The 17,838-nt window shown below is 45.2% G+C and overlaps 1 protein-coding gene across 4 annotated transcripts in view; it reads left to right on the top strand.

The window, feature by feature from the left end:
* The window catches only part of LOC100659001 (steroid sulfatase), a 196,239-nt gene that overhangs the window by 60,640 nt on the left and 117,761 nt on the right, over nucleotides 1-17,838 (top strand). For all 4 annotated transcript variants that reach the window (XM_010600188.3, XM_023539677.2, XM_003420630.4 and 1 more), the window contains exons 3-5: nucleotides 12,238-12,378; nucleotides 17,240-17,361; nucleotides 17,453-17,575. In XM_010600188.3, the coding sequence (XP_010598490.3) occupies nucleotides 12,238-12,378; nucleotides 17,240-17,361; nucleotides 17,453-17,575 (386 nt within the window). The remainder of the gene's footprint in view (nucleotides 1-12,237; nucleotides 12,379-17,239; nucleotides 17,362-17,452; nucleotides 17,576-17,838) is intronic.

The raw sequence follows: 17,838 nt of genomic DNA on the forward strand, positions 1-17,838 counted from the left end.
AAGCACCTATGACTTCAGCTACCTGGAGTCCACATTCTCCTTTCGTTCACCAATACCGGAGAAGGAGATTTTCAGATTTATTGCCAGATTCACTGCCAGGCTCACTATTCATTCTACTGCTGAGATTACCAGGCGTAAGCAGGCTGGAAGAGCCCTGCTGGCCGATGGTTAAGCATTTGGCTGCTAACGAAAGGTTGGCAGTTCAAACCCACCCAGGGGCTTGACGGGAGAAAGACCTGGAAATCTGCTCTCGTAAAGATTCCATTGCTTTTGAGTCAACTCCGACTCATGACAGCCCTGTAGGACACAGTAGAACTGGCCCACAGGGCTTCCGAGGCTGTAAATCTTTACGGAAGCAGACTGCCACATCTCTCTCCAGTGGAGTTATCCGTAAATTCCAACCACCAACCTTTCAGTTAGCAGCTGGGAGCTTAACCTCTGCGCCACCAGGACTCCTCCAGAACATCACATACAAACCCACAACCCATCGCAGTCGAGTCAATTCCGACTCACCCATCACAGTCGAGTCAATTCCGACTCATACTGACTCTATAGGACACTCTAGAGCTGACCCACAGGGTTGAAGATCAGATCAGGGGAATGAAATTCAGACCCAGCTCCCAGAGGACAAGAGCAGAGTGGGAGTGGTGTGAACAGAGGAAGCTTTTGGGGAAATGGGCTGGAGGGGTGTGTGTGTGTGGTCCTGGGTGGCCCCTGAAGCTGGGCATCAGGTATGGGGTACAGGAGCCAGGTGGGAGGGAGGGTAGTCGTTGAATATACTACTTAACGCTTATACACTGCACTGGGGTTTGTAGAAGGCTTTTATAGGAATGTGTCTCGTCTATTTATTTATTTATTTACTTAACCGCCTTGAGAAATGGTGAATGGTCCCAGAGTAGGCAAGATGAGATGAATTAGCTTTGTTGGAAGCTTTGTATTTCCCTGCCTTGGCTGGGTCCTGAGCTCCTTTATCCAACAGAAGGAGCCTGGCAAGATTTTAATTCAAATTTACTTGCACTTTTGCCCAGACCAGTTTGGTAAACACAACAGGCCAGCCGCTCGTCCCAGCTTCCTGCTCTGGGTCAGGGGTACACAGGAAGCGTCTGCTTCCACGGTGGAAGGCCCAGGGCTGGGGACCCCAGCACCGGGAGGGCTGGTTCCTGTGGATGGGAGGATGGAGGGCAGGGGCTGGCACCAGTCAGAGGACCACCGTGGAGTGGGCAGACGCTGGCCCCCAACATGGCTCTTCTTAGGAGTGTCCCACTGGGTGATTGTAGATGTCAGGCCCTGTTGGCTGGACCCCTTCAGACTTGTAACCGAGGATATGATGATTCCTTTTTTCTTTTTTAATAGTTTTATTGTGCTTTAGGTGAAAGTTTACAGCTCAAGTTAGTTTCTCATTCAAAAATTTATACACCGATTGTTTTGTGACATTGGTTGCAATCCCCACAATGTGACAGCACGCTCCGCCATTCCACCCCGGATTCCCTGTGTCCATTCATCCAGTTTTACTGTCCCTTCCTGCCTTCTCGTCCTGCTTTTGGACAGGAGTTGTCCATTCAGTCTTGTATATTTGTTTGTTTGTTTGTTTTTGTAATTGTACTTTAGATAGGAGTTTACAGAACAAACTAGCTTCTCTTTAAACAATTAGTACACACATTGTTTTATGACATTGGTTAACAACCCCATGACATGTCAACACTTTCCCTTCTCGACCTCGGGTTCACTATTACCAGCTTTCCTGTCCTCTCCTGCCTTCTAGTCTTTGCCCCGAGCTGGTGTGCCCTTTTAGTCCTGTTTTGTTTTATGGGCCCATCTAATCTTTGGCTGAAAGGCAAACCCCAGGAGTGACTTCATTACAGAGTTATAATGGTGTCTGGGGGCCATACTCTCGGGATTTCTCCAATCTCTGTCAGGTCAGTAAGTCTGGTCTTTTTTTGTGAGGTAGAATTTTGTTCTACATTTTCCTCCAGCCCTGCCCGGGGCCCTCTGTTGTGATCCCTGTCAGAGCAGGCAGTGGTGGTAGCCAGGCACCATCTAGTTGTACTGGACTCAGTCTGGTGGAGGCCGTGGTAGATGTGGTCCATTAGTCCTTTGGATTAATCTTTCCCTTGCATCTTTAGTTTTCTTCATTTTTCCTTGCTTCCAAACGGGTGAGTCAGTCTCGTGTATTTGATTGAACTAAGAAGCACGTTCCTCACGTGTGTTATTGTTCGTTTTATAGGCCTCTGTCTAAGCTTTGGCTGAAAGGTGGACTTCAGGAGTGGCTTCAGTTCTGAGTCAGCAGGGTGTCCAGGGGCCGTAGTCTCTGGGGTTCCTCCAGTCTCTGTCAGACCACTAAGTCTGGTCTTTTTTTGGTAATGACTGCTTTGGATGAATTTTATGTTCAGCCCTCTTTGTGGCTGGACTTTGAACCCGAAGAGAATATTCCAGTAGATTTTCCCATGTGTTTCAGCTGCTGGCCATCTGATCTACCAGCGCGAGTTAAAAAAAGGAAAAAAAAGTCTCTGCGTTCTGCTTAGGAGTCCCTGGGTGGTGCAAACAGTTAAGCACTCAACTACTAGCTGAAAGGGTTGAGGTCCGAACCCACTGAGAGGTGCCTCAGGAAACAGGCCTGGCAACCCGCTTCTGAAAAGTCAGTCTTGAAAACCCTATGGAGCACAGTTCTACTCTGTGTACATGGGGTCGCCATGAGTCAGAGTTGATGCTACAGGAACTGGTTATGGGTTAAAAAATAACTGTCATTTGCAACAGTGATTTACAGTTTCTAGTTGAGCCAGGATTCAAATTCAGGATTTCTAATTCGGGTGGCACAAACAATGAAGCGCTCAGCTACTACTAATTGAAAGGTGGGCGGTTGGAACCCACCCAGAGGCATCTCTGAAGATAGATCTGGTCATCTGCTTCAGAAAGGTCCCAGTCAGGTAAACCCTATGGAGCTGTTGTACTCTGCACACACGGGGTCACCATGAGCCCCAGTTGACTTGACAGCAACAACAACGTACTACTTACAAACACGCAGCCATCTGCCCTGATGGACGGTCACTGAAAGACTAGCAGCCACCGTGTGATAGTTTGTTCTAGAAAGAGCCCAACATGTGAGTCAGGGCCCCCACTCCCATGCCCCTGCATGACGTGAAAGCAACCCCGACTGACGTTCAGGTCTGTGAGGTGTGTTTCCCGCAGAAGGGCTGGCGAGCTTGCTCCAGTGTGACCGTGGGAGTCTCAGCTGGCTGGGCAGTGTCCTAGTTGTTCTGGGCCATCTTTACTTAGTCCCTTATCTGCTTGTTAAATCAGCCATGCTTGGCCCTGACATCTAATAGCTAAAATAATGTCCTTCTTTTTCATCTCCGGTCAGTGTCTGGGCTGAGTGGTTCTCAACCCTATAAAGAGAACTTTAGTACCCTGAAGAGATCTACCCCAAAGGACTGTGATATTTACAGCACAAATAGCAATGTCGTGGTGTAAGGACGTACTTACATCATTCTTTTTCCAAACCCCTTGCTTGCTCGTCTCTTCCAGATTCTCCAAGAGTTCTGTTTGCTGTCCTTTTGCATTTTTGGGTTCTGTTTCCATCTTCCCTGATTCCCTGCAATATAGATGCCTTCCTTCATCTCAAACCTTAGGAAGAGACCCCAAAGTTAAGTGTTCGACTACTAGCTGAAAGATTGGCAGTTCAAACCCACCCTTCTGAGAGGTCACAGCTTTGAAAACCTTATGGAGTTGGTTCTACCCTGCGCACATGGGGTCGCCATGAGTCGGAATTGACTCAATGTCAACTAACAACAATGATAACAACAGATTTGTCTGACAATAAAGACATGAAAATAAAGAAAGGAGGAAAAAATTACACGTGGCTGTCAAAAATATGGGATGTTGGAAATCCAGGCAAGATTGGGGTGCCCTGTGGTGTTTGCCCAGGGAGTCTTGAATATGCACATATGTAAAGCCTATCCTGGTCCAGGCTCTGTCCCTTCCTGTGAGGTCCCTGAGAAGACTGTATACACAGTGACAGCCGCATAGGCAGAGTTATACCATATTACTGGATCTAGCCCTGATCCTCAAAGGAGAGTTACAGTGACGTAGACTGGAGTCCGTCAAGTCAAGAGCTGCTTTTTCTGTGGAGGCTACATACCTGGCCTTCCATCCTTTCGTCCTTAGCCCAGAGTCAGTGTTTGATTCCATTGCTGTGTTTGGGCCTATTGTTGCAGCCACTGTGTCAGTCCATCTCCTTGAGGGGCTTCCTCTTTCTCGCTGACCCTCTACTGTAGAGTGCTACCTCATTGCAAAATGCCCTTTGTCCCTTCGTTTGGAAAACAATGCAGTTTAGTATTAAAATGACCTCTTATCTTTAAAAAGCAATCCACTAACTATAAAACGCACTTTATCAAGGCTCCCTGATATAAAACGACTTCTGAGAAGCAGGCCGGGAAGAGTAAATATTTGCTTCCGGTAATTATGAATTATTACCTCCAGAGTGAGTGCCTTGGGTATCGTTAGTCTTAGGAGCAGACCATGAGATGCAGACATCCAGCTACGTGAGATTCTTCTATTTAGAAGGAAAACCATGATTCAGCAGTAGTAAAAACTTCTTTGGGGAAATTTGGGAAAACCTTGAAATACTAACTTTTCAAAGCGTTGATATTCATAGATACCTAAAAATACTGATCTAACGTGTTTTATGTATGTGTACGTGTATATATAATATACTATGTATCAACAAAGATTGATATAAATATATATAAGTGTTAAAAGGCAAAGATGTCACTTTGAGGACTAAGGTGTGCCTGACCCAAGCCATGGTATTTTCGGTCACCTCATATACATGCGAAAGTTGGACAATGAATAAGGAAAATCGAAGAATTGATGTTTTTGAATTATGGTGTGTTGGAAAAGAATATTGAATATATCATGAATTGCTAGAAGAATAAACAATTCTGTCTCGGAAGAAGTACAACCAGAACGCTCTTTGGATGCAAGAATGACAAGACTTCGTCTCACGTACTTTGGACATGTTACCAGGAAGAAACAAGAGAAGGACATCATGCTTGGTAAAGTGGAGGGTCAGCGAAAGAGAGGAAGACCTCAAAAGATGGATTGACATGACACAGTGGCTGCAACAATGGGCTCAAGCATAACAACTGTTGTAAGGATGGCGCAGGACCAGGCAGTGTTGCGTTCTGTTGTACATAGGGGTGGCTATGAGTCGGAACCGACTTGAGGGCACCTAACAACAGCAGCATATCTGCTATATGACAGGGTAGAACTGCCCCATTGGGTTTCCTAGGCTGTAATCTTGTAGCAGGTGACCAGGTGTTTCTCCCGTGGAATCTCTGGTGGGTTTGAACCTCTGACCTCTTGGTAAGCAGCCAAGCATTTAACCATTGCACCCACAGGATGCTCTCTCTCTCACCTTTTTTCTTTTTTCTCTCTCTCTGTCCCTTGAAAGAAAGGTCTGACGATCTACTTCCAAAAAATCAGCCACTGCAAACCCTATGAAGTGTAGTTCTGCTCTGACACACATGAGGTCGCCACGAGTTAGAATCGACTTGATGGCAACTGGTTTTTGTTTTTGTTTTTTTCCTGGTGCTCTCAAACTCTCGGGGAGGGTCTCCTTGCAGCTAACCTTGCCTGGTGCGGTCTTTACAAGACCACAGCACAGTTCCTACCTTTGCCCGAGAAGTTTTCCAACCCATGACTGAGCGGAAAGGTATCTCTCTGATGTCAGGACAAACTCGGTCCCATCAGCCAGAGGCCAGCCAGGGCACCTGTCTTTTAGCATTTCCCTGCCTCAGGGTGAGCCCTCGGCCTTGCCTATGCAGTTAAAAAAAAAGTTAGAACGCAGCAAAAGACTCACCCAGAAAACCCGGGGGGAGTATTTGTTTCAGGAGCTTCAAAGTGGTGGAATGTGGGATCCTCCCTGGTCTCTGCTGTTTACTCTTCTCTTGGAACATTTTCGTTTGAGCTGATGCTCTCAGAGCTTGCCCTTCCGCTCTCTAATGAGAAAATAATGCAGTCGGTTCCAAGCAGACTTTGGGAACACCCATCAAATCTGCAGCCGCATAAACATCACAGCGTTTTTGCAGCCCTTTGATTGTACGACTGTTCAAACGGAGACTTGCAAAGGTTGGGCGACCTGCTTACATCTGGGCAGTTAACTAGCAGTGGCAGCAGGATGCCTTCCTTGTCTCTGGATTTCCTATACACTGTCCTTGCCCCTTCTGGCTCCTGAAGCTTTTGCTGGACCACGACAGGAAAGGGGCAAAAGCAGTAGAAGCGCGGTGAGTGTTCAAACATGCAGAACTTAGCATTTCCCAAGGCCACCTAAACGTCAAGTGTAAACGGAGATGTTGGATGAGCCTCAGTTTTCTTGATGAATACTCTATTTAATGGTACTGTAGAAACTGTGAGAGCCGGAACTCGAAGGGACTGCCTTGTTTTTCCCTGTCTGGAATGATTTCCACCTTTGACAGGGTGCAAGCTTTACCACTTTTCTGTCGCTCTCTGTTATTGGAAAACAGTGTTTGCGTTTTCCTTCTCTGACAGGTGTCCACCTTCCACGGGTTCTGGCTTTCGTGGGTTTCACCGTAGTAGATATAGTTTAGTGTGTTGAGAAGCACAGTGGGGTGAGTACTGGCTGAGGTTGCATAGTCAGTGAAAACAAAGCCAGTAAACCCCTTGCCCTGGAGTCGATTCTGACTCGGGCTCCACAATGTGTGTCAGAGTGGAACTGTGCCCCGTAGGGTTTCCAAGAGCTGATTTGATGGAATCGAATTGCCAGGCCTTTCTTCTGAGGTACCTCTGGATGGGTTAGAACCTCCAATCTTTTGGTTAGTAGTAGAGCAGTTAACCATTTATGCCACCCAGTGCTCTTTCTATAATGAGGTTGTTAGTTGTCAGTGTTGACTCATGGCGACCCCATGTGTGCAGAATAGAACTGGTTCATAGTTCGTTTCAAGGCCGTGACCTTTCAGGAGCAGATCGCCAGGCCTTTCTTCCGAGGTGCCTCTGGGTGGGTTGAAACAGCCAACCTTTTGGTTAGAAGCTGAGCACGTTAACCGTCTGCACCACCCAGGGAATCTACGGTGAGAATAAGAGTTTGCTAAATAAATAAAATGTAAACGTTTATCTTCGAGAAATCACGGTGATTTAAACCACTTAAATCTCTAGCAACACTTACGTAAACACATATTCAGATCAGGTTTTCCCTGGCTTGTCAGGATATTGTCTTTATTGATTAAAACAGGTCTAACAGCTAACCCTTTGTTAACCAAATTTCATCTCTTATGAATACCTCAAATGAAACAAAACTGCATTTCTTCTAAAAAAAAAAAAACATGTTTTGTAATGTAGGTTTTTCTCTATTTTCAATAAGCCTTTTTCCCCCCATCCAGCAAAAGGACCAGGGACGTTTTAGTTGCCCTGGTAAAGTGGGAATTATGTAAGCCCGCTGTTAACGTTTTTCCTAATGAACAAATTTCACGTAATTACCTCTCTAGTTATGAAAATGTTCTTTTGTCTCCCTCCTCCACGATAATTCTGTTTCAGGAATAGCTATTTTTTGAAAAAATTTTTTTTTTCTTGCCTTTTTTTGCCAAATGAGAGTTGTTACAAAAAATAATTTTTTAAAAGGGAAATTAGTTTCTTTTAAGTTAATATGAAAGTACTCTTCATATTTTACAGTGAGCACTTTCGTTCAATTTTTAAGAACTTTCAGCCGCTATTTCATATTTAATTGTTTGGAACACCTTTATAAACACCTTGTTCTCATCCATGGTTGTGAATAAAATAACATTCGGTTACTCAAGGTGGTAATAATTTACACACACTTGAATGCTTAGTGGTTATTGCCTTCTTAATTGGAATAGATGGTATTTCTCATTCTAGCCCTGATAATATCCGTCCCAGGCACCTTTTGGAGGCACATTTGATAAAATACTGTGTATGTAATAAAATAAAATAATGAGTGTCGCTATGAGTCAGAATCGACTCGATGGCACTGGGTTTGGTTTTTGGTTTTTTTTAACCGAAGCCATTCTGTGAGTCAGAAATTATTACTATCACCATTTGCCATAGAGTCGGAATAGACTCATGGTGGCCCCCATGTGTGTCCGAGTAGAACTATGCTCCACAGGGTTTTCAATGGCTGACTTTTTGGAAGTAGCTTGCCAGGCCTTTCTTCTGAGGTGCCTCTGGGTGGACTCGAACCTGTGACCTTTCGGTTAGCAGCCGAGTGCGTTAACCGTTTCCACCACGCAGGAACGCCTCAGAAATGAATATTCCTGTTGTTGAGTGCATCAAGGTGATTCCAGCTCGCAGTAACCCCATGTGACGGAGTGGAACGGCCCCATAGAGTCTCCTAGGCTGTAATCTTTACAGTAGCAGATGACGAGGTCTTTCTTCTGCTGAGCCGCTGCATGGCTTTGAACCACCAACCTTTTGGTTAGCAGCAGTGAGCACGTTAACCATTTGCACCACCTAGGGGGGAAAAAAAGCAAAGAAAAAAAGTGTGAAAAAGCAAAGGTGTCATTTTAAGGTCTAAGGCGCACCTGACCCAAGCCATGGTGTTTTCAGTCGCCTCATATGTGTGTGGAAGCTGGACCATGAATAAGGAAGTCCAAAGAAGAATTGATGCCTTTGAATTACGGTGTTGGTGAAGAATATTGGACATACCACAGACGACCAGAAGAACAAACAAATCTGCCTTGGAAGAAGCACAACCGGAATGCTCCTTAGAAGTGAGGATGGTGAGACTACGTCTCACATACTGTGGACATGTCATCAGGAGGTATCAGTCTCTGGAGAAGAACACCCGGCTTGGCAAAGTGGAGGGTTAGTGAAAAAGAGGAAGAACCTTAAGCAGGTGGCTTGACACAGTGGCTGCAAAAACAGGCTGAAGCATAGCAGGGATTGTGAGCACGGCACAGGACCGGGCAGTGTTTCCTCCTGTTGTGCGTGGCGTCGCTATGAGTTGGAACTGACTAGATGGCACCTAACAACAACAGGTGCTCCTTGGAGACTCTATGGGGCGGTTCTACTCTGCCCTGTAGGGTCACTCGATGGCCACAGGTTATTAGCCTAGAGGTTGGCAGTTTGAATCCACCCGGTAGCACTGCAGAAGAAACAGCTGGCGATCTGAAGAATGAGTGAATGGGTATTGAGTGAAATGAGGAAATTGATCCACAATGGCTATTCTAAAGAAGGAAGGGAATTTCTCATAAAAGGGGCATTTGGTGGAGGTCACCTCATCCTTGGCTGTGTCTAGTGTTTTAAAAACCTGTTAATAAGGTTACTGGGTCGGTTGGTGGTGCAAGTAGTTTGCTCTGGGCTACTAATGGAAAGGTGAACAGGTTGAACCCACCCAGGGGAGCCTGGCCATCTACTTCTGTAAAGAGGACAGCCAAGAAAACCCTATGGAGCACAGTTCTACTCTGACACACATGAGTTGAAATGGACTAGAAGGCAACTGGTTTGATTTTTTTTTTTTAAACAGGATTACCCATCACGCAAGTTTTGCTACCAAGCTTGCGATTGAGAAGTTGAGGTTTTGGTGGGACTTTGTTCTTTGCTTCAGGCCCTGCCTTGATCAAGATCAGCGTGTGCAGGAGATGGCTGGGGAGTTTGCGTTTAAGACCTTAAAGGGACTGGACGTTCTGCCCGGGAAGCTGACAGCCATTCGTCACACCCTCCAGATTGTAGGGCCAGCAGGAAGCTTTAACTAGATCTTTAACTAGAAAGGAAACTCTGGTGCCATAGTGGTTAAGTGCTACGGCTGCTAACCAAAGGGTCAGCAGTCCAAATCCGCCAGATGCTCCTTGGAAACTCTGTGGGGCGGTTCTACCCTGTCCTATAGGGTCGCTATGAGTAGGAATCGACTAGATGGCACTGGGTTTGGTTTTTGGTTTTGGTTAACTAGAAAGGGAGAATATCATGATGAGAAAAAGGACAGATTTATTTCTTGCCTGTTTTAACTGAAAAGAAAAACTCCAGGACCATGCCAATGAGCAAGTCATCTCTGAGGTCGTGTATATAATTCATGAAAACAAGTAGCATAAAATATAAATAAGACACAAGACTGTCAGACAAACAAACTCTGTGGGAATAGCTAATGATATTACTAAGCCGGGTAATCTGGAAACGCCAAATGATTTTTTTTTTTTTTTTAACGTAAACAAATCCTTCTGTCATTGGAAGTGGACCAGACCATCAAACACGTCCTGGAGTTCTAGACTTTGTCCCGCGGTCTTCCTTTCCTTTAAATAAAAAGATGTGAAAAGAAGTACATTAAAAACAAACAAAACCCCCTGCCCTGAGATAATCTTTTAACCTTAAATCAAAAATATCCCCTGAAGTCTTCTTCTTAAAAACAAATAGTAGTTTAGCTTAACTTGTATAAAATGTCTGCCTTGAGCTTTACGCTCTATCTATAGGGGCTCGAGTTGACAACAGCAACTTGGAAGGGAACCTTAGGGGGCAGTGAGCTTAAGTTAAGGGGAAGGAACAACTCAGAGAAGGAGAGTGAGCGTGGTTGCAGAAAACAAAGAATGTGATTCGTGTCACTGAAGTACATACAGGTAGGAACTGTGGGATTGGTGTGTGTTTTGCTGTGTACATTCTCAACAACAACAACAAAACCCGTTGCCGTCCAGTCGATGCCAATTCATAGCAAATACACGCATACATACCTACATATGTGAGTACTCTTCTGTCCTTTTCAAATATTAAAAGCCAATCATTTAAAAAATGTTTAAGGGTCCAGGTTAATAATAACAGTGTCAACTCAGTTGAGATAAGGCGTTTGCCAGGAGGAAGGGAGGCAGCTGACTCATATTCGGAAACGTGTAAGCGAAGGAGCCAATGGAAGTCCTTTTCCAGTGGTGGACCTTTCCTGATGATTTGAGATGCCCCATGGAAGTCCATAGACAGAGCTTAGCTTGCCCATCGATTGGACCTGCGATCTCTCCGGAAATAAAAACTGGGCATTTATTAGCATTTAAATCTCACAAAGAGGGAGCAAAAACAGAGAAAAGAACCAGTGTAGCAGTAAGTGTTCCGATCATGCAACATTTCAAAATCAGACTGGACAAAGGCAGCCCACAGGTGGTATGTGGCCAGGAATTATGTTTAGTTTTTGATACCATGTTGGACCCAAAGCATTTTTTTTAAGTGCACTTTGGTTTACAGAACAAACTAGCTTCTCATTAAACAGTACATGTATTGTTTTGTGACATTGGTTGCCAATCCAATGACATGTCAACACAGTCCCATCTAGACCTTGGGTTCCCTATTAACAGCTTTGCTGTCCCCTCCTGCCTTCCTGCCTCCTCGTCCGTGTCCCTGGGCTGGTGTGCCCCTTTCATCTCGTTTTGGTTTACGGGCCTCTCTAATTGTTGGCTGAAGGGTGAGCGTCAGGAGTGACTTCAGTATTGAGTTAAAAGGGTGTCCAGGGGCCATACTCTCAGGATTTCTCCAGCCTTTGTCAGGTCAGTAAGTCTGGTCCCAAAACTTTTTTTTTTATTATTAAATTAATGGCAGTCGAATTTTTCGTACAAACCTGCGTATCTAGCTGCTGTTTATGAATCAGGAGGTTCTGCAAGAAAGGGGGTAAGCTCTTGATGGAAACCCACCCCCCACTTCCTACTCACTCTTGTACCTGGGCCCCCCACACCTCATGTCCAGCCTTTGTCATCACGGGGGTCTTGATCCTCATTAGAGTTTGATGAGTGAGGAAAATTGGCAAAAAGAGGGGGGTCAGGCCCTGAGTGGCACAGATGGCTTTCCCTCAGCTACTTGCCAAAAGGTTGGTGGTTCAAATGCTGCAATACAGAACAAAGACCTGGTGATCTCTGTCCATAAAGATTACAGCCAAGGAAACCCTATGGAGGAGTTCTACCGTGTAACACATGGGTTCATCACGAGGAGCTGGAGTGGACTCGATCTCTGTGGGTGGTTTGTTCTTTTTTGTGTTATTGTCGTCTTTTTTGAAGGAAAGATCTTTGCTGTCCATGGAGAAGAAAGTATTTGTTTTAGAAACAAACACACAAGAAAGAGAATAGAATTCTTGTCCCAAAGGCTTCCTAGACAATGTCTCTTTGGAGCACGTACTGTCTTAGGGGTTGAGTTGGGTGAATGCTCGCTTTTGAAAGACCTGGGCAGAGGAGGAGCGTCTCAGATAGATGGGGGAACAAGCAAACAGAACGGGGAGTCCTTCATCTCTCTCTCTCATGTCCTTCGCAGGAAGATGGGGAGGCTTCTCCTCCTGCTATTGTTTTTCTGCGAAATCCAGAGCTGCCCAGCCTCAAGGCCAAACTTCGTGCTGGTGATGGCGGATGACCTTGGCATTGGAGACCCCGGGTGCTATGGAAACAAAACTCTCAGGTTGGCTGACACGCTGCTGCGTGAACACCAGATCTGTGCTTAGGCAACAGTCCACAGCGATGGTTAACCCACGTCCACAGATCCTGCAGAAACGTTTGAAATCCTCAAATGACGCAACTCTCTTGTGTGACTTTATATGTTGTCATGGTTGTTGTGTGCCATCAACTTGGTTCTGATTCACAGCGACCCCATGTGACAGGGCAGAACTGCCTTATAGGGTTTCCTAGGCTGTGATCTTTATGGGAGCAGATCACCAGGCCTTTCTTGCACTGAGTGGGTTCAAATTGCCGATCTTCCCAGCTTTACCACTATGTATGACTTTATAGATGCATACTAACCAGTTAACCAGTTGCTGTGCGTTTGACCACAACTGAAGGCGACCAACCCCTTGTGTGTCAGAGGAGAGCTGTGCCCCATCAGGCTTTCAATGGCTGATTTTTCAGAAGTAGATCCCCAGACCTTTCTTCTGAGGCACCTCTGGGTGGACTCGACTTGCCTGCCTCTTGGTTAGCAGCCGAGTGGGTTAACCACCTGCATCACCCAGGGACTCCATAGATATATATAGAAATTGTGGAGAGAGGTGTGAATGTACCTGTTTGAAGGCATGTAGTAAGCTATAGGAACCCAGGGAGATCACTATAAAGGTATAATAAATTTTTTTGTGGCTTATGGCTCCTGCACTGCTTTTGACACATTCATTTCTTTCCTGTTGTTCACCTCTTATACTCTTTTTTTTTAAGCTTTTTTTATAATTTTCTTTTTTTTTAATTGCTGCAAAAATATAGATAACACAGCATTTGCCAATTGAACTCTTTGTACAATTTAGTGAGACAGACCAATTACATCTGTCATAGTGTATAACCATTACCCATATCCATTGCCAAATTTTCCATCCCATGCACAGAGTCTGCCGCCTGGGTTGGTTCCAGCTCGTCCTGAGCCTGCCTCACCCAGCTTGTCAATCATTCTCCCCTCTGTTCCCCTCCTGCCCTTCTGCCCAGTCCATGCTCAGATTATCAGTCACCCTGGCAGACAGATGGGGACAGATGCCGTGTTTTACACTACCTTACCTTTCAAGGGGCCAGGCGCCATTACAGTGGTAGGGAAACCAGAATGAAAAGAAGACTTAAAGGCATTGGACGCTTGGGTCTACATGTTCTTGGCATTGAATACGGCTTTTTATTTTAAACACATACACTTATCTATGACATATGTTAGATTTTCTTTTTAATTGTGCTGAAAATATGCACAACAAAACATACACCAATCCAACAATTCCTACACGTACAACTCACCGGCATTGATTGCATTATTCAAGTTGTGCAACCATTCTCACTCTCCCTCTCCAAATTATGCCACCACCATTAGACACCTGTTAGATTTGGGAACTATACACAGAGATTTAGATTGGCACTCGGTGTTCTCTTAAAATTTTAGTTTATTATGTGTCTTTTCTAGCCTGCCTTTTGCCTCATTATATAAAACATTTGAGTCTCACATTTAGACTTTTGTGACATTGGCCATTATTACTAATTTATATTTTCTTATCAAGGTCATAATTTCTATTATTTTCTTCATTTTTTAAAAATATTATAACCAATCCTAAAGTTTACTGAGATCATAGGTAACTGTTCCTACTATGGGGTCATAATTAACATTTACAGTCACGTCTTTAAGGTTCAATTTCTACCAATTATCAAAAGAAAAAAATCTATGAAATTTCCAAGAAGACGTCATGGCAATATTTGTCGTAGGTCTGTCTTGTTTTCCATGTTAGATTTGCATTCTTTCCGAATTATATTTTTCACCTTATATTATAATATCCCAGCAAAAAGTAGCCAGATTTCTCAATGGGCCAATCTAGACCCTATAAGGTTTGAGTAAAATGCACAGTTTCTTCTAGGCATCTTGTAATTTAGAAGTAAAAACGAGGTGGAAGTATCAACAATTAAAATAAGTATGTGAACTAAATTAGTAGATGGCAGACTAGTTTGGCATTACAAGTGCAATTTGATACCATGCTCCTTCAGGCTGTGCATTATTGTGGGACCACACTGTACCACAACAATGAAAGAAACACACTGTCCTCCCCTCCCCAACACAGAGACAGCCATCTTAGAGGGGAGCACAATTAGCCATGCCATCACTTAACCCTGAGAAAGCTGCTGTAACAAAGAAGTGTGCACTGCTGCCCAGCCCATAGAACAGCCCAGCCTCACACAAACCAGACAGGCCATTGGAGGTGTTCCTGGGAGAATTAGATCTACGCCAGGAACTGAAGGTAAAAGATGCCCAACCACGCAGAGAGGCAGGGACCAGGGTTCCTGGTAGAGGATTTGGGGAGAGAGCTTGGTGTGGTCCAGAAACTGACAGGTGTTAATTCTGGAATGGCTTCCAGAGACACTCACAAATCCATTCACGGAAGAAAGACACCAGGGCTGCTTATCTCACGTAAAGAAATATTTTGGAAACAAGCCCTCAAATAACTGTTCATTAAGCATAGAAAACTATAAACCAACAAAAGGTGTGCATAACTCGTTAACTGTGGAGTTAATTCCGACTCATAGCGACGGAGTTTAGAATAGCTCCGTAGGGTTTCATAGGCTATAATCTTTATGAAAGGAGATTGCCAGGTCTTTTCTCCCGAGGAGCCACTGGAGGGTTCAAAATGCCGACCTTTTGGTTAGCAGCTGATCGTTTAATCACTGTGCCACCAGGGCTCCTACGTTGTGCGTAGTTTATAGTGTAGATATAGATATAGATATAGCCCACTGCTGTCGAGTCGATTCCAACTCAGCAACCCTATAGGACAGAGTAGAACTGCCCTATAGAGTTTCCAAAGAGTGCCTGGTGGATTCAAACTGCTGACCTTTCGATTAGCAGCCTTAGCTCTTAACCACTACGCCACCAGGGTTTCCAGATATAGATGTATATGTGTGTGTGTGGTCAGCAGTTCAAATCCGCCAGGCGCTCCTTGGAAACTCTATGGGGCAGTTCTACTCTGTCCTATAGGGTCGCTATGAGTCGGAATCGACTCAACGGCAGTGGGTTTGGTTTTTGGCTTATATCCCAGTAAAATATGCATATATATGTGTATGTGTATATGTATATATATATATTTTTTTTTTCAAAATAATGTTTTTGTTTGTTCTGGAGTATATCAACCCTTTTTATTTATTTTTATTTTTTTGCTGATCATTGGTAAAGGCTCATCACCAAAAAAATCAAACCAGTTGCCATTGAATTGACTCCAACTCATGGCAGCCCCATATGTGTAGAGTTGATCTCTGCTCCACACGGTTTTCAATGGCTGAGTTTTTGGAAGTAGATCACCAGACCTTTTTTCCAAGGCACCTGTGTGAATTTGAACTGCCATCCTTTTGGTTAGCAGCCAAATGCTGTTTGCACCACCCAGGGACTCTATACCAAAAAAAACCCCAAAAAACCAAACCTGTTGCTGTCGCGTTGATTTTGACTCGTAGTGACCCTATAGGACAGAGTAGAAGTGCCCCATAGAGTTTCCAAGGAGCGCCTGGTGGATTCAAATTGCTGACCGTTTGGTTAGTAGGTATAGCACTAACCACTACACCATCAGGGTTTCCAGGGCCTCTGTGGGGTCCCGTTATTCCGGTCTCTCTGAGGCATGTGGAAATTAGGCAGGGGTTGAGGAGAGCTGGTTGAGGGCGGCCATGGGACGGGGAGGAGTAAAGGCTGATATCCCACCTCCCTCCTTGCAGGTGCCCAGCTCCAAGGTGTGGTTCTTCTCTGCTAACCCAGAGCTGGAGGGGACAGTAGCCCAGAGCCCCTTTGAGAGCATGAGTGGGCCCCGGGGGGAAGCTACCCCTGGGTCACTGGGCCCTCTCCATGGTTTTGATCTCGGTTCTGCATTACCTCCCCTCCCTCTCACCTCTGATCCCTCCCTCACACCAGCACCCAGTTGCCATGGGTCATTGAGAACCGCAAAATGCAATAGGGAGACCATTGTTTTCAAGGTGTCTGTCTTAGTCCAGGTTCTCTAGAGGGACAAATCCAGTGAGATGTATATACACGTATATAGAGAGAGACGGAGAGAGAGATTTACTTCAAGGAAATGGCTCATGCAGTTGTGGGGGCTGGCAAGTCCCAAATCTGTGGGTCAGGTGGCAGACTGGAGGACTCTGCTGGCTCATGAGGTTGCATGGGCTGGTGAACCCAAAATCTGCAGGTCAGGTGGCAGTCTGGAGATTTTTGCAGGCTCATGTCCCAAGAAAGGAGCCCTGGTGGTGCAATGGTTAAGCACTTGGCTGGTAACCAAAGGGTCAGTGGTTCAAACCCACCCAGGGGCTCTGTGGGAGGAAAGACCTCATGATCTGCTCTCGTAAAGATTACAGCCAAGAAAACCATATGGGAAAGTTCTATTCTGTCACATGGAGTGACTGTAATTTGGAATTAACTTGACAGGACACAACAACATCAACAACAATGTCCCAAGAACTGGAGGTCAGGCAACAAGAAGAGCACAGGGTTGAGAGAGAGAGCAAGCTTTGCCAGAATATCCATTTATATTCTGGACTCAGGCACCACCCCTTAGGAAACTCTCCTTTCTACTATTTGCCTGCTCACATCAGATCACATCATGGAAGATGATTACATTACATTACATTATAGAATATGATTACACTATCTTACGTTACATTATGGAACATGATTACATTACGTTATATTACATTACATCACATCGCATTACATTACATTACACTACATTACGGAAGAGCACCCGGTCCAGTGTCTGTCAAACCCCTGAGAACCATAGCCTAGCCAAGATGACATCTAACATGAACCATCCCAGTCTCCAACGATGACAGGGTCCTTTTTGTTCCAGGACTCCCAACATTGACCGGCTGGCCCAAGGGGGTGTGAAGCTCACCCAGCACTTGGCCGCATCACCCCTGTGCACACCGAGCAGGGCGGCCTTCATGACCGGCCGGTACCCCATCAGATCAGGTAACTCTGTCACCATTGCAGTTGCTCTCCCGTCCTGCTTGGGGCAAACTCCTGTGTTCTCCCACCTTAATGCTGGGTTTTCCTGCTGCAGGAATGGCGTCCTCATCCAGGATTGGTGTATATATCGTCACCGCCTCCTCTGGAGGGCTACCCACCAGTGAGATCACGTTCGCCAGGCTGCTGAAGAACCAGGGATACTCGACGGCTCTGATTGGTATGGGCGGCTGAGGAGGGGTGAGCAGGAGAGTGGGAGAGAGTATTGGGGTGGCCTGCTTAGCAGTTGCATCCCCCCGTATGCTTTGCACAGTGTTATATACAGGAGAAAGGACTTCATTTCTAAATGAAAGAGGGAAGAGTTTATCTGGGTATTTGGATGTGTAGATACGTGCATTTATACACATGTATGTGTGTGTGTATGTGTGTAGATAGATAGGTAATTGACAACAGATAAAAGAGAAATAGATGAGGTAGATAATC

The sequence above is a fragment of the Loxodonta africana genome, chromosome X, assembly GCF_030014295.1.
Source record: "Loxodonta africana isolate mLoxAfr1 chromosome X, mLoxAfr1.hap2, whole genome shotgun sequence".
Classification (NCBI taxonomy): Eukaryota; Metazoa; Chordata; class Mammalia; order Proboscidea; family Elephantidae; genus Loxodonta; species Loxodonta africana.